The following is a 22,248-nucleotide window of genomic DNA, read 5'->3' on the forward strand; positions in this document are numbered from 1 at the left end:
TCGCTGTACTGTGCAGTTTAGTTCTGTTGAATAAGGGCTGCAGTGTAGTATAACGGTGAGGGCTTTGTAACCGGAAGGTTGCGAGTTCCATGCCCAGGTAGGACTCTGCTGCTGTACCCTTGTGTAAGGTATATGCAGCTGGGTAAATGGATTCTGTGTAAAAATGTGAAAGGCTGTGCCACTCTGCATAAGTCAGGTGCAAATGTAATGTCATGTAATACCTGGCTCCTGCAACACGCATGCTTTAGTTTTCAGTTTTAGTATTTCTTTAAAGCTACGGTTGGTTGTGTAAATCGTCGTTTCACAATGTGTAATGAAAAGTAGTGAAATGTGCTTTTCGAATAAGCCCTTAATTTCTGTCAGTGAAATTAATATTTTTTGATAAAGCCAGAATTTTATTCAACAGCAACAGGCATTACAAGTAATGGTTAATTTGTGTTTTGCTCATCAATGTTTTTTTATTGTTTGTCCACACATGAATGTGTCTGCAAATATTCATGTTTGTGCATGTGTATGTGTACATATGAATGCAAACACAAGATGAGAGATGATTGGCTTAGAAGAGTTCATTGTGTCTGTCGGCTTAGATTTGCATCTCTCTCTCTCTCCCTCCCTCTCTCTCTCTCCCTCTCCCTTTCTCTCCCTCTCTCTCCCCTCTCTCTCTATCTCTCTCTTCCCCTCTCCCTCTGTCTCTCACTCTCTCCCCTTCCCCTCTCCCTCTCTCCCTCTCTTACTCTCTCTTCCCCTTTCCCTCTCTCTCTCCCCCCTCTCTCTCCCTCTCCCTCCCTCTCTCTCCCCCCCCCCCCCCCACACAGACATGCACATACATATACACACACGCTCCCTGGGAGCAGATAACTTTCTGTCAGCGCACAGTAGGGAAGCTTACCCTCCTGTCACTCTCTTTCTCTCTCTCTTTTCTCTCTCTCTCTCTCTCTCTCTCTCTCTCGTGCTCTCGCTCTGCAGCAGGGGAAAGTAACGCCTGGGCTCTGGTGGAATCTGGTCCTTCATTCTCCTTTCTTTTCTTTTCTTTTTTTATTTTCTTTTTGCTCACCATCGTTGTGAGCGAGCGACGTGCCGGGGAGAATGAGTGCGGTGCAGGCGATCAGAAAGGGCATCTCCTGCCCCTCCGAGGACCCCAACTGCACCCGCATCGTGGAGTCCCTATCCGCCTGGAACGACTCTGCTGTGGAAGCCTACAAGCTGGTGGACCTGCCCCTGGCCACCACCTCTGTGAGTGTCCAACCTGTGTGTGTGTGGTGTGTGTGGTGTGTGTGGTGTGTGTGGTGTGTGGTGTGTGTGGTGTGTGTGTGTGTGTGTGTGTGTGTGTGTGTGTGTGGTGGGCTCGCTGCCTCTCCTGCTGCTTTCATAACGCTGTTCTCACTCCTCTCACAGAGGTGTGAGAGTGTGAGTGTGAGTGTGTGAGTGTGTGAGTGTGTGAGAGTGTGAGTGTGTGAGTGTGTGAGTGTGTGAGAGTGTGAGAGTGTGAGAGTGTGTGAGTGTGTGAGTGTGTGAGTGTGTGAGTATGTGTATCTCTGCACTGTCTGAACTGAGATCTGAGCCTGAGCAATTGTAGGGAAAGACACCAGCGAGGTTGAGTGTGAAGTGTGATTGGTGAGAGGCAGTCTGCCCTGTTCTGTACTGTGGATTCGTCTCTGGTGTTTTTAGATGATCACTCTAAATGATCAGAGTCAGTGATTAATTTTATATTTTGGCCAATTAAACTGCTGAAAGTCTCAAAATGGTAAAATTGGAGGTTTGGGCTATTCCCAGGTGTTTTCTTGTAGCTCAAGGGAGTTGTAGATATGCTACCGAGACAGGCCTTCTTACAACTTCTCTGTCCTATTGAGAGGGTCATTTTTAGAATAAGAATAAGAATCAGAATCAATTTTATTGTCATTGCACATCAGACAAGTACTAGGACAATGAAATGGGAGTATCTGACCCGATAGTGTAAATAGTAGTTGAAAAGTACAGTAATAACAGTGCTATGTCATGGTATTGTATTATGTCCATATTATTATATTAACAGTAATAGTAACATTGCTATTCATTGGCATCCTATGCATTGCATAGGATTTATGCAGTCTACTTGCATGATTGTGCTGTTTGCTATGAGATTAACTGTTCTTGGGAAACAAGGCATTACCGAGCGTCACTCCATCGTGACGTTACTCATTATTAAGAGTCCACCGGTGATTAAAATGAACTAAAACCAGACCCAGGCACGTGTAGCTAGTTCAGAAGGTATTGCGCCTCTACATTTACATGCAGGGCATGGACGGTGAAAAGGCTGGTGTTAGTTTGTGATTGTTGAGTGACAGACAGTAATTACTTTTCCAGGTCTGTCTCCTCGTTCTGCCTGTCTGAGGCGCTGGTGGCTGACGATAAGGCCGTCCTCCTGAGGGGCGGTTTTGGGGGCTGAAACAGCTCTGCGCTTCTGTAAATTGTCGTCTGATAGAGTTCTCTTTGCACCTGATCTCTCGCTCGGTCACTGTCTGCCGGCATTCATGGGGACAGAGTGCGCGAAGAAGTAAACGTACAAGTCTTAAGGAATGTCGATAATGTGAGATAGTTGTGTATGTCGGCAACTTCTACCAGTCAAGGTCCTGGGAAATCGCATTGTTAGACACCACGGTGCTATTCAAAGGACGCCACTTACGTGTATCATGAAATGAGAAAAGCCCGTCGATGCAAGGGCAGAAGAGTGTGTTTTTAAGCGTGTTTGTTCTGGAACACGTGTTTGTTCTGTGCATTCAGCTTTTGTTTGGCGAATACAGCATTTCAGAATGTGGCATTGTAAAGGTGAATCGCTGAATGGCGGAAACTCATGCACACAGACTGCATGCTGAATGAATTTCCTGGCAGAGGGAAGATGGAAAAACTGCCTGTTGTGTTTGCTGAATGGAGAACAGTGTGCTCCTGTTCACTCAGTGTGTTAATAGAGATGCTCTGTTATTGCATTAAATATCTAGCCCTATTAACATAGAAATTATTCCTTGTAGTGAACAATAAATTAATAACTAACAAAAAGATGAAAGGCATAACCTTTTGAACAATATACATTGCATTTACATTACATGGCATTTGGCAGACGCTCTTATCCAGAGCAACATACAGTTGATTAGACTGAGCAGGAGACAATCCTCCCCGGGAGCAATGCAGGGTTAAGGGCCCAATGGTAGTATCTTATTGTGGCTACACCGAGGATCGAACCACCGACCTTGCGTGTCCCAGTCATGTACCTTAACTACTACGCTCTAGGCCGGCCCTGTAGCATAGTTATTTAGTTACACTTAGTTATTTAGTTACTTTATTAGGTACACCTACCTATCTTTTGCCTGTAGAACTGCTTGAATTCTCCGGAGCATAGATCCAACAAGGTGCAGGAAACCATTTTGAACCATTCTGACCGGATAGCGTCACACAGTTCCTGCAATTGGCCTCCAGCCTTCCACCTCATCCCAAAGCTGCTCCATTGGACTGAGATCTGGGGACTGTGCAGGCCAACTGAAGTCACTGTCACGTTCGTGGAACTGGCCTGAGATGATGAGTGCTTTGTAACATAGTCCATTCTCATGCAGGAAGCATCCATTTTAAAAAGGGTAAAGTGTAGCCAGAAAGGGATGCACATGGTCAGCAACAATGCTTATCTAGGCTGTGACATTCTGATGATGCTCAATTGGTATTAAGGGGCCAAAACGTGTACCAAGAAAACATTCCCCACACTGATACTCCACCACCACCAGCCTACACCATGGAAACAAGGCAGGATGGGACCATGGTTTATGTAAAACTCTGACCCTATACCTTCTGGATGTCGTGGCAGAAATCAAAATTAATTTTATCAATCTTTTTACAGTTTTCAGTCACGTGCCCACTGTAGCCTCATCTTTGCGAAGCTAGCAGTGGAACCTGACCTCATCAACTGCTGCTATTCAGCTGTTATTTGCACATTTGTCTGCCCAGTTTCCTCTGACCTCTATTTATTCCTCTCACCCTGGAGACGACAATGCATGAAAATCTCAGGAAGGCCATTGTGTCTAATGATGCTGGAACCACACTCATATCACAGTCAGACCAAGTCACTGTCATCACACGACTAAACCTCACACTGCAAAAAGTCTGCCTTAACTGTTCTTGTAATGTGTCATATTTTGTCCCTTAATTAAAAAATATTAGTTTGTTTTAAGCTACCGTTTGCTCATTAAATTTTCTCCCCCGATTGGCAAATCTTGAAATTAATCAAATGATTTCACCTAATTGGCAATATTTTTGTCTTATTTAGCTAAAAAGTACTATACATTAAATTTGAAGTCTAGATATGACTAAAATGCTGGTTGAGACTGATTTGTTTTTTTCTTCTTTGCAGTGCAACAGGTCACATCTGTGCTTTATATACTAAGTTGCAGCCTCCTGGTTTGGAGGACCAAGCTATTAATGAGCAGCTGTGTCAAATATAGTGGCTACTGAGTCGATGTAAGTTATTGTGCAGCATATTCTTTTGCAGTGAATTGATTTCATGAAATGTTGTTTGATTTTGACCGCCGGTCTCCTCCCGGTATCAAGCGCGCCCACAATGAACAGGGTGAGCGCCACTTTCATAAAACAAAGAAATCAATCTGAAAACAGAGACCAGGGTAGCCTATGAATACATTTCTCCTGTAGAATTTATCTGAATCTATTCGCTGAGATTTTGTGGCTTCTGTTGGTCACCCACACAGGTCATGGCATTCACTGAACATAATTCCGTCATTATTACTTTTTTATTATTACATCCTTGATGTGTTTTCAGTGAACAAAGGCACGGTGGTACAGTGAGGCAGTTGTAATTACGTTCCCTCGTCAGGGCAAGGCTGCAGATGGTGTAGCTGCTTCCGTCTGGCTGCTTGTGTCGGGTTGTGTTCTGCTTTGCTGGTGTATTTTCCTGTGTTTACAAATAGGCGGCAGTATTTGTAGTGTCGCAAAAATATGCATAAAAACAGCTGCAGTACATTATAATAAGTTATTATTGAGAGTGTGCTTCAACTACCGTACATAAGATCAATGAACCGTCACTGGAAACCCATTAATCATAAATCATAATTCAAGACCACTCCATTAACAAAAGTGTCATTCATTTTTAATTCATAAAAAAGGAAAAATGAAATCTCAGCATGTTCCTCTGCTGGGAGCTCGGATATGCAATTCATGAAACGGCTTTCGCTAAGATTAAAAAAAGGAATTAATCCTCTGTAATTCCTTCATTTAAAATGGAGCTTATTTCACCCAGGAACAGATAACACAATCCTCTTAAGGGCTGCAGAGACTGCGTTAGTTCCAGGGGTGCAGTGACACCACTGGGACAGCAGGGGGCGCCTTCTGCTACTGCAGGTGAGAGTCTAGCGCTGATAGAACCCGGTCACCACCTGCTCTGTGCTGCCTGTACCTCTGCTCTCTGTTTTATATGAAAACAAGGCCGGTAGCTCATTGGCCCCATGCTACTTTAAATCTCTGCACAGTCCCGGATTTCTTTTACAGTGTTTGGGCTTTTTGTTCCATAGCAGTCGCCTCTCCTGGAGATAAACCTGCAAGTTACCTGCAAGTTACCTGACCACTGTGACTACTGCAGAATTACAGACCACTGTGTGTCAAAACCTTATGACTTCCTCAGACAGACTTGTTTTTTTAACCCTTACCTGAGCTGAAGAACGGACTTCCGTACTTTCATGTTTAATTCAGGTCGGCCCAGAAAGTAGGCATCGATTGAATAGCGTCCGTTTGACCTTCAGAAATTATTCACAGGGGTTGTGAACGTCTTTCTCTATATAAAACCTCTCGCTGAGTGGCTTGCCTGTTGATTGGCCACAGGATCTCATAATGGTATCATAATAGTCATTGGAGTGCTTTGTTCGCGTGTCATTAATGTACCCCTCCATCTCCATGGCAACACAGATCGGTTATTATCCATGTAAAGAAATTGTCCCGGTAATCTTGCAGTCCAAAGCAAGAGCCACGATGTATATTGTGGAAAGGCCACAGTAATTTTTATTATTATCTTCCTTCTGTTCTTTCTTGTTTGGAAAAATTGGAACATGATTATGAAATTTTCACAGCAGAAATTTCACTCTCACATGGAAGTTGCTTTCTGAAATCCCGGTTTGAGGTGAAAGCGTACGTACATTTCTGAGGAATACTTTTTGCCAAAATTTATCACTGCCTGAGTCGGGAAAAGGAATGTTTTTGGGACTGTGGGTCACGTTGAATGCTTGAAAGATCTGTGTCCGTGGCAAAAATACATTTTATCACAAAATTAAATTACTGCAGATTCCGATCGCTTGCCCATAATCCTCAGCATCTGTTGCCAATATAATACAGAACACACACCTCAGATTTGTCTCCTCTCCTCAGTGGGTGAATTTTGGGCTACATGCTGTATGTGACCAGAAGGTCCTTCCTGGTACAACAACTATAAAACAAATAAAAGATCCAAAAACCAAAACCAAAGAAAAAAAAAAAAAAAAAGTTGAGAGATCTCAATTTCTCAGAGCAGAGAGATGTTTCACATTTAGGCCTTAAAGGAACTGATGAAAGGATCCTGGCACATTTTTAAGCCACCCTAGCTGTGCCCAGTGGGGTGATTTAATGACAATTGAACACTTTGGTGAAGGGGTCAGAGATGGTGTTGGGGTCCAGCAGAATGAGATCCTGTACTAAACATTTACACATACACAGCCATTTGCTATTCTTGCCAACATTATTCACCTTCTTAAAAAAAATCCACTTAAGACAAAGTGGACAGGCAAGATTTGATGGAAAAAACCTCTGGCCCTTTCTGACTTTTATTGCCAGTAACGCCCCAGAAACAAACAGGAACTTTAGATGGCTGTAGTACAGGCCTGGCAGAGCACCACCAGGGAAGATGCCCAGCATCATAAATATACATACAGCACATAAATACGTCCATTCATGAACAAACGCAATGCGTGCATGCATACATGCATGCAGACATGCATACAAGAGAAAAATACATACATTCATATAGCACATACAGCAGATGCATTTATATGTAAATAAATACACGCTGTGCATAATCACATAAGCCAGATTGGAGGAAAGGTAAACCCCATCTGTGTGCGCTGGGAAGCCCATTATAACAGTCTGTCTCCTGACACAGCAGGGCATGGGTGCGATCGGAGAAAGGTTCGGGGCAGCCGCCCGCAGGAATGCGAACAGCATGAAGCTGTGTGTAAAAGCCATTAATGAAGCGGGGTTGTGTGCTCCGAGCAGGCACGGAGCCAGGGGCCCCTACGGGCAGAGCCGGGCCCCTACAGGCAGGGAGCCATCTGTCACCTGTGGCTCCGGCATATGGAGAATCCCCCTCTGCTGTGAGCATACCTGCTGCCTTTGTTTAGGTCCTAGCAGGACACTGACCCAGAGCTGTAATCCAGCGCCACGTTAAAACAGTCTGCCTTGATTTTAGTGCTTTGCCTGCAGAAATGGGACAGAAATTGGGCTCCAGTTACACTTATTTTGGTTGGGGACATTGACAACACCGCACGGCCAGGAAAGAGTGCTCCCCTCACCCCCCTCACCCCCCTCACCCCCCTCACCCCCTGGCGGGCATGGCAGTATAGGATGTCTCAGTGCTCCACCCCTGCTGTGGCTGGCCTACTGTGCGGATTACCCTCTGTCCGGCTGACGCACTGTCCGGCTGACGCACTGTCCGGCTGACGCACTGTCCGGCTGACCCACTGTCCGGCTGGCCCACTATACGTATGGCCTACTGTACGTATGGCCCACTGTGCAGATGTCCAACTGTGCATATCGCCCACTGTGCAACTGACCCACTGTGCGGCTGTCCCACTGTGCGGATGACCCACTGTGCAACTGACCCACTGTGCGGCTGTCCCACTGTGCAACTGACCCACTGTGCAACTGACCCACTGTGCGGATGACCCACTGATGCAGGCCTGTGTCCACTCCCCGCCATTTTCACCTTGGTGGCAGGCATCGTAGCGGGGAGCAGAATACTGACACACCGAGGAGCCAGACGGGTTTCAACAGTGCGGCTGTGTGCTGTTTGCCTTTTTAAATCCTCTAAATTCAATAGAGTTAAAGTGGCTCGCTCATTCAATGCTATCAGGCTACCCCCAGCCTATTCAAAGGGGTTTCTTATTGACAACACAGCTCACAAGTACACATGCACTCAGACACACACACACACACACACACACACACACATTTTAATATAGATGACAGGCTGCAATACATAGAGTAAGCCAACCCACTCTGTCCATTATACTCCACCCAACCTCTTCAGTCCTTGCACTTACACTGTCATTTCCCCAGTAATTAGACTGACTGCTTTACATCTGACGGTGAATGAAGTTAATGGCTGAGTGAATGGGCACAGTATTACTCAGCCATTTTGAGCATATTTCAGTTTCTCTGCTCAATGTGTCGTTATCCAAGATGTTTTAGATCACATAGAATACTGCCCAAAAATTAACCTGGCATGAGATTTTTAAAATATGTATACTGGACATATGCGTTTTTATTTATATACATCACTATCTGACCTATCTGGCAACAACATACAAAGACATTATTGGGGACACTGGGGAAACATCTGAGACGTGATAGCAAGGGGCACATTGTAAGCCAAGTTGAAAACCTTTATGAAATAAATTTCAAAAATGGCAGGGTATAACCCTATAAATGCTGCCTTTTTGTGTCCAGTTTGAATCAGGCAGAACTCCAAAGAAAGAGGCAAAAAAGACATGGCCTAGCAGCAGGTAGCAAACTGATGAATTTTACAGAGTCACCATGTCTGTGTTGTGCCGATTAAGCACCAAACTGAGTGGCTCCTGCAGAAAGACCATTCAATTTAAGGGTTGTCAAGTCCTTCTCCTGAGCTTATGTGGCTCTTCTCCAGTAATTTAATGTCTAAACATAATTATGCTTCTGCAAATAAATATTCAGAGATACATTTTTAGAGCTACCCATGAGACTGGATTTTTCGCAAAATGGTGCTAAACTAACATTTGGAGTTGAAATATTTAGCATAGTGATGCATCCCAATTAGTAGATATGCTGCTAAAGAATTTTTTACAGTTAGCAAACTGTTAAATTTCTTGTCAGGAGCAAACGCTCCTAAAACGGGAGCAGTGTGGTGCCCTGGGGAGTTTCCGGCCGTTCCCCCCCAGTTTTGCCGTCCGTCATCCTGACTGCGCCCGAGAGCTTCCCCCCCCGTCGAGCGGAGCGTGCAGTCAGCCGACAGACAGGCCGAGACCGGAGAAAGCAGCGCGTCGACGTGTGGCGTTGCATTCAGATGGAAAAACACTCTCATCCGCATCCGAAAGCCCTTTCCTGGTGTTGCCGAACGTGTTCTCCTCCTGCACACACAGCTGATAACACACCGTGTCTCCCCTGGCCAGAATTGCGGACGTTTTTAGGGATGTTTTACAACAGGTGCAATGTTAACACCTTCCCCCCATGCTTTCCACATCCAGACAGCAGAGATCCTGATGAGCCTGTCTTCACAGTATGAGCCTAAATCAAAGACTCTGTGTGCTACTAAGCAGGCTTAGTTTTTTATTGGTCCTGTAACACTTTCAATGTATGGTTCTTTATAAAATCTATACAAATCCTTTATAAGTGGTACATAACACCTTAATAACCATTTTATCAACATGAGTAAATGCCTTTGTCATAATCCGTGATGAAATTGCTATGGTGTAGCAAGTAACGCACACCATATGCCTATTTCCATTGTGAGTCTCCATTGATCGTTGTGCAGCTTAGCAGAAAGCCCAGGCAATGCTTGCCTTGGCCTACACTATTATAGTGCTATGATAGATTAGATATTTGGCATGGCTTTGGTGGCTCAATAAAGCAAAATAAAAAGCTGAAACTGCTCGATCCTTTCCCCTCAAGATGACATAGAATACAAAAAGGAATAATGATAATCATGGTTTCTGTCCTCTGATTGAAATGCACTTTACAGTGGGGGTAGATATCCCTATCAGATATCTATGCGTAGTGTCTTTCTTCTTAATGCCTGCTGTTATTTCTCACCATTAGTTCAGAGGGAAGGGTATAATTAGCCAGACAGACTGAGACAGGCAGTTCATGAATTCATCTGTGACTTTGCAAGAACTCTTTTACTTGTGGTGAACCAGAACTTTAATGTCAAATTTAGAGGATGGCGACCTCCGGCAGGACAGTGTCCCCATCATTGAACCCGCTCTCTGGCTTTAATTTGGGTGCCAAAGGCAGCAAACAATAAGCCATAAAAAGTTACTGTCATTGAAATTAGATGGCGCAACAGAAGGAGGGCAAATCCTAGTTTTATATGAAAGCGTATTAAGCCAGAGCCAGTGGTACAGAAAAAGGCAACTGTTTGAAAAGCTGATCTAGCTCATTACACTGTTGGCATTAATGTGCATGTCTGCTCTCCGGAGCTGTGCTGATGCTTGGTATGCAAATCATTGGGAAATAAAACAAACCTAAAATGTAAATAGATGGCAGGATGGTACGGGCCGGTTTGTCGCCGTGGTTACTTCCAGCCGATGCGCTTATGGACGCCGGTGCAGGCACACCACGTGGCTGGCTCTGAGCTTTGGGGGGAGGAACCCGTCCTGCCCAGAGAGATTTAAAAGAGTCTGACTCTCTATTAAACAGATTTGGGGTACATTGGGAGAAGCATAACCCAGGAGCAGATGAGAAACACAAATGTGGGAATTTCACGCTAAACTTAAATTACGCTGCTAAATCGCCTCTTGGGGAAAGCCAAATACCGATCTGATGCCCCAATATTTTCCTCTGCAGTTAAGCAAATTATTCAGATTATCGCACTGTCAGGAAAATCATGTAAACAGATGAGTGTGGACTTTGAGTACGCCACAGTAAGCCATTTTCTCTCTCCTATTTTAACCAATTAAAAAATAAAAACAAATGTCCAGTAGTTTTTCTTTTCTCCCACTGAGGAGTGTCCAGTTGTATTTCCTGGGCCTTCTCATTGCTACAGTGTTCTGTTTTGGCTTGATGAACCACCTCTCCTTCCAAGCTTGTCTGCCAGCGACCATTTTGTTCCACTCTGTGGTCCACCAGTTAAGCCATATGACTGTTGCATCAGAAAGCTGTACTCCATGCAGACTTGGATGGTAGTGACTGGAGATCATGGCACAATTTGCAATTCCAAAACAATTGGAAGAATCTTAAAATAAATTGTGTGTGTGTGTTGCCTGGTGATTTGTAGAGCATGCAAAGTCTGAACACAGCCATGGCTATAAACACTAACTTGCTCAGGGAATTGGGAGAGGCTGAATGGGGCTATGCTGGCAGCCACAGAGTTGGCGCCCCCTGGTGGTGAGAAACAGGCACTTCTCCACATACCCTCAAACCAGTGACTCGCCAGAATGCTAGTGGTCAATGGTCGCGGTGATTGGTCAGAGGGGCTAGAAACTGGGCAGCTCCAAAAACTGTTACCAGTGCAATGGTGTGTGCTTGCTCTCCTCAACCAGTGAAGCAACAGTACTGGATGTTCCCTCTGTAACCAGTGAAGCAACAGTACTGGATGTTCCCTCTGTAACCAGTGAAGCAACAGTACTGGATGTTCCCTCTGTAACCAGTGAAGCAACAGCACTGTCTTCACAATTCAGAAAAGGCCAATTCCCAGGGAGAGGTCCTGAGGAGCTTCTGTTTCCATGGTTACCTTGCGTCCATAAGAACGCCACGCAACACTGACCTGCAAGGCAGCTCCGCGCTTGATTTGCTGTGGGTCTTAGCTTCCCGGAGGCCTTCAGACGCATGAGGAGAGACTGCAGCAGACCAGGATGCGTGGTGTGTGGATGAGGTTTACCTTCCTCCCATGTCACACTCTGCCTTTCTCTTTCAGAGAGTGGGAGTGTCAGAGAGTGGGAGTGTGAGAGAGTGGGTGAGTGGGTGAGTGGATGAGAGAGTGGGAGAGTGAGAGAGTGAGAGAGTGAGAGAGTGAGAGAGTGAGAGAGAACAATTTTGCAATAAAGGATCGCATTCCACAAATTCCTTTCTTGAGCTGCCAGCTGTGGGGTTATCTCCACCTGAATCATAGTGCCCATCCCCGACTATTAACCTGGTATTTAACACAGTCACTTATGAAGCCTGGCGCTTTGGTTCAAAGAGACAACTGACTGTTACAGGGATCTTGCTGCTCCCTTCTCCGCCGTGAGCTTTAGGGTCGGATAATGAAACGGTAAACGTACACCAGCAGTCTACGTAAGCCCTGCGAAAGCAAGAATGCCATAGGGCAGCAAGAACAGGAGGGCAATAAACCAGCACATTGTTCCTCAAGCTGTTCTATAAAAACAACACTATTAAACATTTCAGGTATTTCACAAAGCAGGCTTACAACTGCACTGAGTGAAACCTGGAACGGCTCTTTTTTTTTAACTTCCTTCCATGTTCCAGTTTTATGATGGTTCTGGGTTTTACTTTTTTATCCAGCTAACGGCCCAGGTTACAACAATGTAAGAAGGGCAATGTTTAAATTCTTGTAACTGGCCACTATCCGACCACAGATACAACCATTAGGGAGCACCAAACACAGCATTTCTTTATTAATTGTCAGCTTTTTCACTTAACATTTGTGAATACTGATAGTTATGGAAAATGTCTGTACCCAGGTAAGACTTTTACAAACTTTCACAGCCGTGAAACACAAAACAAACTGGAAAGCATCTTTCATTTGGTTGGTTTGTCATCTTAAATCCTTTCGCCCCAAGGAAGAAATCAGATGGATATTGCTTCGAGAAATTTAAATCAGTTTACTGTCCTGCTCACTTTCAAATGTCAAATTAAACTGACAGCAGCTCAGGCAGTAATCTCATTTCTTTCCTCCATATTAATCGTTGAAAAGTCAGCTATAAAGACCAATTTTGAACATTTTGAGAGAAAGCAGTGTGGATTTCACAAGGCATTTTACTGGGCAGTTGCTGTCGGGCAGAACAGTTGTGGTCTCGGTAACTTTTTCCAGCACTACTTTGAGAATGACAAAAACTGTTGAGGTGATGAGCTTTCTGGTGACATAACTGCTTCTATTAAGAGTCTGTGGGTCAAAGCCGTATTGCATTCCTTTAGCAGCTTACGCATCTGGCTGTAAAAAAACCTTTGAGCACTGTCCCTGGCACTCCACAATACCATCACTGATAATTTATGTCTGTATTACATGAATGTTTTGAATTGACAGGCTCAATATTGACTCGCACAAAAATGTTTCAGAAAGAAGTCAAAAAGAAATCTTCAAGATGTCAAGACTGAGCCGCGTTATTGCTGCTGCAGTGGAACTCAGTGCTTTTCAAAGTCCACTCCATTGTTTGGGTTCAAATTGGTTCAAAAATGGCTAAAAGAACCTGAGGCTATTTAGAGCATATGTTTTTTTTTTTTGAGGGGGGGGGGGGGGTTTGCGACCTGTAGGGATCTGCTGTTGAATATGCCAAACACCCCCCGGCTGTTCCTCCTGACAGATTTCATTTCACTTCCAGTCTCTGTAATTGCAGTCGGCTGGGTAAATAGGAATGGGAGAAGGCATTAATTGCTTTCTTTGGTGGAGAGACGGGAGGCCGCGTTTCAGGTGCTAAAATAATACATCAAATCCACACTTCAGCGAAAGAGAGTGGGCGACCGCAAGGCTAAAGGCGAAACCACTGGAAGAGTCGGACCTACAGTAGAGCAGGAAACACGTTTGGTTTCCTCTGGTTCAATAAAACGGGAAGAAAATTACAGAATGTGGCGATGCAAATTATTTGCAGATAAAATTGCATATAAAAACGTTGTATTTATTTTAGTATTATTCATTAACCTTTATTTATACAGGGTAAGTTGACTGAGCATGCACGCTCTTTTGCAGCAACGCCCTGTTAATGTCCCTCAAACCTGCTGAGTCTGTGCAGTATGGGAAATGTTGGCTGAATGAAGGCAGCTGTGAGTGTGGAATAGATCTAGACTCACACACCCATTCCACTTGATAATTGTGCCAGGCATTGTTGTCCTAATTGTTCAGAACAAAAGATAACTTTGTTCTTTCTATACGTCTGTTGTGTAAATGTCGTGGATGTGTATGCCTGCAACTCCATCCATCCATCCATCCATTATCTTAACCCGCTTATCCTGAATAGGGTCGCAGGGGGGCTGGAGCCTATCCCAGCATACATTGGGCGAAAGGCAGGAATACACCCTGGACAGGTCGCCAGTCCATCGCAGGGCACACACACCATTCACTCACACACTCATACCTATGGGCAATTTAGACTCTCCAATCAGCCTAACGTGCATGTCTTTGGACTGTGGGAGGAAACCGGAGTACCCAGAGGAAACCCACGCAAACATGGGGAGAACATGCAAACTCCGTACAGAGAGGCCTCGGCCGACGGGGATTCGAGCCCAGGACCTCCTTGCTGTGAGGCGGCAGTGCTACCCACTGCACCATCTGTGCCGCCATGCCTGCAACTTGTGTGCAGTAATTCTGTTAGGGTGGCCTGTAGCGTAGTGGTTAAGGTAAATGACTGGGACATGCAAAGTTGGTGGTTCTAATCCCGGTGTATCCACAATAAGATCCGCACAGCTGTTGGGCCCTTGAGCAAGGCCCTTAACCCTGCATTGCTCCAGGGGAGTATTGTCTCCTGCTTAGTCTAATCAACTGTACATCGCTCTGGATAAGAGCGTCTGCCAAATGCCAATAATGTAATATATATATGTAATGTTGCCATGGACACTTTGTGACCATCGCTCAGACCAGTTGTTCTCGTGCGGTCGTCGTGTTTTCTGGCAGGCGCCCATGGTGCAGCAGCCGTTCCACCCGTTCCCCACTGTGGACGTCCCGGATCACGCCCACTACACCATCGGAGTGGTCATCCTGGTGATCGGCATCACGGGCATGGTGGGAAACTTCCTGGTCATCTACGCCTTCAGCAGGTACTCTCAGCTTCTGTTCATTCTCCCTATAGCGTCGCCGATACGACGTCACGCAGTGCCTACTGCCCTCTCTGTGGAAGTCTGCCGGTAATGTTTGTGTTTGTTCCCTAGTGGCTCAACTGGTAAAGACGTTCAACACCAAAGTGCATGTTGGGGAATATAGTTTGGTTTCAAGCAGAGCACAAATGGCCTACACCTGATAGGGCTGGGATTGGATAATTCTGGCCAGAGTCCCTCAGTTACTGCTGAGAGTAGTTTTCGCACAGTCAAGCCCACAGGCTAAAACAAAATAATCTTCCTTCAAGTAACCTTCGTGCAGTATATTCTTAGAAAACCATGACTACAGCCTACTGTAAATATTGGCCAAATAAATAAGGCCACCCATAATTAAACTGGCATGATTAATGGTCATTTGGCAGAACTAGAAGGGAATTCATATAAGTAAACAATGTCATTTTTGGCTGTTCATAGCAGGGTTAAGTGCTTAAGATGCCCCTCGACCTTATTCTTCGTGTTGAAGTTATTTTGTTTGATACTGGGAGATCTAAGGGATCTAATGTACTGTATGTGCATAGTATGATTGTTCTCGTGGTGTGTGGATTTTCTTTTTGTTGAAAGTAAGGTCAGAGCTCAGGTGTTTGGTGTTGGGGTAGAGTTCTGGCCCGTGTGCTACTTTTAAAAATGGAAGCTGCTCATACATAGTGTTTTTACGAGATTGTTGCTTCTGCTGTAATCTCTGGGAAGTAGATAAGGGCACATTTAATATTCACCAAGATGTTTGGTCTGAGCTCCAAACTCCCCACTCTCTTTGGATAAAATATATTAGTTGTGATAAATGTACTCCGTATCTTGTTTTACAGCTTATCAGATTTCCAACCAGTTTATTGCAGTGCTGGATTCAATCAAATGCCATTTTAAGAGCATACAGTTCACAATTCAATGAAAACCTCCATTTTAATCTGGCATGTTATTTCAGACAGTGACATGGAAGTAACTTGCCCTTACAATAATAAAAATGAGATGGGCCAGCCCTTACTCCTCTTCAATATTATATTAAAAATAATTATGTATGCCAAAATATATTCAGGGAATAATTCTGCTTTAGATTGCTTATTCATCTAGCTTATTGCTAAAATGTTGTATGAATTGAGCATTATTATATTCTTCTCCTCACTCAATTATTTGAAAAGTGTATTTTAAAATTACACAATCGTATTGTTTGTAATAAAACGGAGTATTATAAAGTAGGAGACAGAGAAACAAAGTATTAGTCATCTTACTAACCCCCTGAGACCCATGAGAAAACAAAAAGCTTATGTATTAAAAAAAAAAATGTTTTACATAATACATTTTATAAGTGTTTTAGGAAATATATTTTATGTAATTTTAATTGAATGTCCTTTATGTTACGATAAACACTGTATAGAGCTCAGGGAAGCACTTTCTGTTCTTGGATTTCTTAAAAACCCTTAAGATTTGATTGAATAGAATGTGCCCTTGAGCTGGTTACGTGGGTATGATTGGATTTGGAGGACCGTCTGTACAGCCTTAGCATCTTGTAAATGATTGAATCAGACAATGACGGATTTCTTTAGCCCTTGCCTGAGCACCGCGGTGAGTGTTTAAAGTGCGTGTCTGTGTGTGCTGCAGTGAGCTTGTGAGCTGAGGTGTGTCTGATGGTGTGCACTAAAAATCATTTCGATAACTTGGTGACGGCAGCCGATCTTTAACGGGCCGCGGTTCCTCTCCCTGACTTTTTATCGCTCCGGCTTATATGTTCTCCGTAAACTGATCCAGACGGTAAAGTATTTCACACCATCTGTCTGCTCGTGGGATTATCATTATTGGTCTGAACTCTTGACAATGAAAGCATTTATGTGCATGATGAGGTTGGGTGTCTGTCGAACAAGGCTGCTGGAAAGGTGCTGTTGTCTTTTATCTTTATAGTGGTCTCCGAGCTCAGGCTGTGTGTCCGCGTCTGTGTGTGTCGCTGCGTGTGTGTGTGTGTGTGTGTATGTGTGTGTGTGTGTGCGTGCACGTGTGTCTGTGTGTGTTCTTCTTCAGGAGCCGGAGTCTGCGGACACCCGGAAACACTTTCATCATCAACCTGGCCATCACCGACTTCCTCATGTGCGTCACCCAAGCCCCAATCTTCTTCACAACCAGCATGCACAAGAGGTGGATCTTTGGAGAGAAAGGTAATGTCATCTCAGCTTTTATTCTGTCTGCACACACACACAGACACACAGACACGCACACGCACACGCACACACACAGACACATACAGACACACAGATACACACATGCACACGCACACACACACAGACACACACAGACACACACTGACACACACTGGTACACACGTAAACACACACACACACACACACCCACATGCATACATACATACATACATACATACATACTGACACGCACTAGTACGCACACACATGCACACTTGACACACACTGGTGCACAAACTGGTACACACACACACACACTCATGCACACATACATACAGACACACTAGTACACACACACACACACACACACACTCATGCACACATGTTCACACATTGAGAGAGCCGTTGTCTAGAGACACAGCCTAGACAATACGATATCATGGCAGTATCAGTCAATGTAGAACATCTGTATTTCCCATCTGGAATGTTCCAGAAGGCCTTTACTACAATTAAAGCAACTCCACTAAAAGGCCAATTATCTCATCTGGTTATTGAAAATCATTTCTTATATAATTACAGTGTTCCCTTCTTCTTCTACTTATTTACTAATTAACTTATTCATTAGCTTATAGTTGGTGGCAATGTAACTTTCGCCCCATGTACTGTAGGTTGGTAATATTTAATGATATCTGGTAATACGTTTTGACAAAGTTCTGACTGACAGATGAAAGCCTTTTGATTGGGGCAAACCTCATTAGCTTCTTTATTAATACTAGTAGCTGTGTTAGCTTTTTAAGTCCATCCACCCTGTGCCATGGTGCCACCCTGCCTTTCCCCAAAGCAGGGCTGAAAAAGGTGCCAGCGGCCCGGCCGTGTTTCCGGTTCACCCGCCCCTCCGGCCTGTTCTCCGCTAACTCCTCGCCCTCCCTGTCAGATTCATAACGGCTGATTATTAATCTCTGCCTACTGCTCGTCATGTGACCCCAAAGGCGCTGGCCTTGCTGTTCGAGCGAGCAGAAAATCGCCTGACCCAAATTCGCCAAGCCGTGGCGAGAGCAAATAAGCGATTTCCCTGCGTTACGCCGTCACATGAAAAACCTTGCGGCCTCGCACGATGTCGACGCGTAAAAGTGATTGCAGATTATTTGTCAATGGGAATAAGCAGATTGCAACCTGAAATGTCTTTTTTGGGAAATAATCCAGTTCTTTGTATACATCGGGAGCCGGGAAGAGACCGGAAGTTTCCGGCTGATTCGATGTTTGGCGGAAAAATACTGAGTGGGCGTATGTGCAAATATGCTTATTCGGGAGGGTTAACATGCATAGGACACCTCTGCAGTGGGATCAGTGGGACTTGCTTGGCAGGAGAGCCAGTCTGTAACTGACTGCATGGCAGACATCATTTGCACAGAGACACTGGTCTGGGGTGAAGCGTGGGGTGCGGCCGCGTGACTAAATTAGCCGGGCAGACTGCATATCGAGTGTGAAATGAAGCGAGGGAGAAGGGCCAAGCTCACCAGAGCTAACATGCGTGTACTCTCCTCTCCTCACTGTGTTATATAACATGGCGATGCCTACTGTTACAGTATGGTGGGATATAGTGTATGGGCCTAGTGTATCTAAATTAATTACTTTTGGATACTGTTGTAAAAAATGTAAAAGAAAAACTGTATTTGCGTCATCAGAGCGATGCTGTAGTTACGTGATCACGATGAGCTCGGCAGTGCAGAACGTTCCTCGCATTCATCCCTCTTCTTGCCTCTCTATATGCATCATTTCGCCTCAGTGAGGATGTTGATGGGGAGAGTCGATATTCCACCTCTTCTTGGCCTTGGAAGATCCTGCTGCTGATCATCTGATCTGCAGCTGTATGAATTATTCATATGATGGTGTGCTACTGTCTTTGATTTTTCCATCAGTTGATTTTAACGTTTAATTTAGCGTTCGGTTCAAATTCTCTGATGGGGGGGGGGGGCCTTGACCACACTTTGGAACCCCCTAAGGCAGCACTTACTTTGAGAATAATTCACAGGAAAAAAGACAAATCCTCATTTCCAGAAGAATGGCTATGCTACATAACAGTGATTGTGTTGTGCACTGGTGCTGAACAGTGCAACTTTCATGACAAATAAATAAAATAATTACTTCCAGATCAGCTGTTTAAAATATAATTCCTTCCGTTTACATAAAAACTTCAGACGAGTCACAAACGCGATCCATTTCAGCATACAGTGACATTGTGGTGGGGGAGCTGTTGCTAACGAGGGACTATGAACCGGGCAGGCTTATATCGGACCATCGTGAGCTAACACGGTCTTCTGAACACAGGAACGTTGTGCAGTTATTTGCCTTTAAAATATATATATATATATATATATATATATATTGGTTCAATTCACATCAATGAAAGCGTTTTAGTGCCTTAGTGCCTTACTAGTCAGTAAGCAACCATAATCATAAAGCACATTCCTCAGCAGTAAAACTACCGTTGAACGGACGTTAACTTCTGGTGGAAACGGCCACTCCCCCGTGTTCTGTGTGGAATACGGTGAGTTTACGTTACGTTTCCCCGGCGGGACGGTGAACTCTGAACTCTGACCTTCCTGTCGTCTGCGTCCGTTTCCTCCCCAGGCTGTGAGCTGTACGCCTTCTGCGGCGCCCTCTTCGGGATCTGCTCTATGATCACGCTCATGGTCATCGCCATCGACCGCTACTTCGTGATCACGCGCCCCCTGGCCTCCATCGGGGTGCTGTCCCGGAAGAAGGCCCTGCTCATCCTGCTGGTCGCCTGGCTCTACTCCCTGGGCTGGAGCCTACCCCCCTTTTTCGGCTGGAGTAAGTGTCTCGGGAGGGGGACCCAACTAGGATTTACAGTAAATTTTGATTAAAAATACACATAATTAATGTTCATGTAGCGCTGTACTCGCAATGTACTTTATCACAGCTGATTTAACAGGGAACATTTTGCTGGTTATTATTATACGCTGATTATTTTCCAATCATTGTGAAATAATTTGTAAGGTAATACATTGGGAAGTGAACATTTTCAAGTTATTAAAAGCATTGAAGCGAGAAAGCTTTAACAGTCCAGGAGATATCAGACTTCTTGGCATACATGTGTAGGGGTCCTCGCACGGGACTCCAAATTATGTAGGGTCCTCGCACGGGCCGCCAAATAACGCAGGGATTTTACTCTCTACGAAACCGGGGCGCCAGTTAAACGTTGTGTAGCAGTATAACTGCAAAAAGTAATCAGTCTCATAAAATTACTATTATCAGAAATATCTAACCACAAATTTAGTATTTTAATTAATAATTAAAACAACCAATATTAATGATTAAACATACCGATAACCTGAAGGTTGGAAGTTCTTCGAAAGACTGCTTTAACTCGGCTCTCATGTCTATGCGATTCCAAAACGGACACCGGGGTTTAATAAAATATATTTATTAAACAAACATACAAACACATAACAGATAAACTAACGGGAAGTTAGTAGAGAAATTTAGTTGGGTATGTGTGTGCGTGTGTGTGTGGCACGCGCAAGCGCGCTTGTCGCTTGAACAAAGGAAAGGTGGGAGTAGCTAGCTTGAGTAAGCTAGAGTTCTGGGTGTGGTAATGAGTTAGAGTCAGCTGTGAGAAGGGACTACTTGCGTAGTTTTACTCTATATATGCGCAAAAGACGGCGAATCAATTCACGTACATATATATGTAGCTAACCAAACACATTACAATGGTTGGATGGTAAATATTGAAACACAGATTCACAAAAACAGTTAAGACTAAACTAAACACTGGCTATGCCTGAATGTTTGTTTTCTTACTGAGTCCATACGCATTGCTGGATCCAAAAGACATGCTGTCCTTGTAGAAGCGGCGATGGTGCTGTGAATGGTGTCCGGGAGAGATGCGCAGGCTGGGGTGTTCCCGTCTTAGCAGCGCGTTGTCGTCTGATCCGCTGGTCCTTTTCCAGGTGTAAAAGTTCGTTGCTGTTGTTCGATGGTGAGCTTTGCAGGAGTAAACTGATGTAGCGTTCCGCGTACACCAGTTTCCACTCGCTATAGGCCACGAAGTTACCGCGAGGTAACTGGGTGTGTCCGTAGGCCTGGTAGTGCGCTGTGCAGCATTCAGCCTCTGTCCGAGTCTCGGAGCAGATGAGCTGAAGCGAATGGCCAAAAAGGGTGCGTCGAAGAGAAGAAGCAGAAGAGGCAGAAGAAGCAGAAGAGAGATCCCAAGAACGTGTCTTGCTCTTATACGGGACCGTTTATTGCTCCCGCCATTACGGGATTGGCTGAACCAAGTTAGACGTCATTCGTGGCGGACGTCGCAGAATTTTCCTGTGGGAATGTGGAAGTTGTAGTCCCTACACATGCATGCGCACACACATGGGTGGAGACAGGGAGATGGGTAGAGACAGGGGGATGGGTAGAGACAGGGGGATGGGTAGAGACAGGGAGATGGGTGGAGACAGGCGGATGGGTAGAGACAGGGAGATGGGTAGAGACAGGGGGATGAGTAGAGACAGGGGGATGGGTAGAGACAGGGAGATGGGTACAGACAGGGAGATGGGTGGAGACAGGGTAAGGGTAGAGACGGGGGGAAGGGTAGAGACGGGGGGATGGGTAGAGACAGGGGGATGGGTAGAGACAGGGAGATGGGTACAGACAGGGAGATGGGTGGAGACAGGGGAAGGGTAGAGACAGGGGGGTGGGTAGAGACAGGGGGATGAGTAGAGACAGGGAGATGGGTGGAGACAGGGAGATGGGTAGAGACAGGGGGATGGGTAGAGACAGGGGGATGGGTAGAGACAGGGAGATGGGTACAGGCAGGGGGATGGGTACAGGCAGGGGGATGGGTACAGGCAGGGGGATGGGTGGATGAGTAGAGACAGGGGGATGGGTAGAGACAGGGAGATGGGTAGAGACAGGGGGATGGGTAGAGACAGGGAGATGGGTAGAGACGGGGGGATGGGTAGAGGCAGGGGGATGAGTGAAGTGGTGTGGTCCTGATGAGAAAGGACAGAGGCTCTGGGGACCGGGAGCCGTGCAGGGGGCTGTGTGAGAGCCCAGCAGGGCTGCTCCACATCACACAGTCTGCAGGCAGGCCTGCTGTGTTCAGCACATTAACACGGCC

The 22,248-nt window shown here is 45.2% G+C and overlaps 1 protein-coding gene across 1 annotated transcript in view; it reads left to right on the plus strand.

The window, feature by feature from the left end:
- The first annotated feature begins 1,110 nt into the window (after positions 1-1,110).
- The window catches only part of opn4a (opsin 4a (melanopsin)), a 32,015-nt gene continuing 10,877 nt past the window's right edge, over positions 1,111-22,248 (plus strand). Inside the window, exons 1-4 of the mRNA XM_061228768.1 lie at positions 1,111-1,233; positions 14,792-14,934; positions 16,999-17,132; positions 19,746-19,949. Coding sequence (XP_061084752.1) covers positions 14,798-14,934; positions 16,999-17,132; positions 19,746-19,949 — 475 coding nt within the window. The 5' untranslated portion in view covers positions 1,111-1,233; positions 14,792-14,797. The remainder of the gene's footprint in view (positions 1,234-14,791; positions 14,935-16,998; positions 17,133-19,745; positions 19,950-22,248) is intronic.

The sequence above is a fragment of the Conger conger genome, chromosome 18 (assembly GCF_963514075.1).
Source record: "Conger conger chromosome 18, fConCon1.1, whole genome shotgun sequence".
NCBI classification, from domain to species: domain Eukaryota; kingdom Metazoa; phylum Chordata; class Actinopteri; order Anguilliformes; family Congridae; genus Conger; species Conger conger.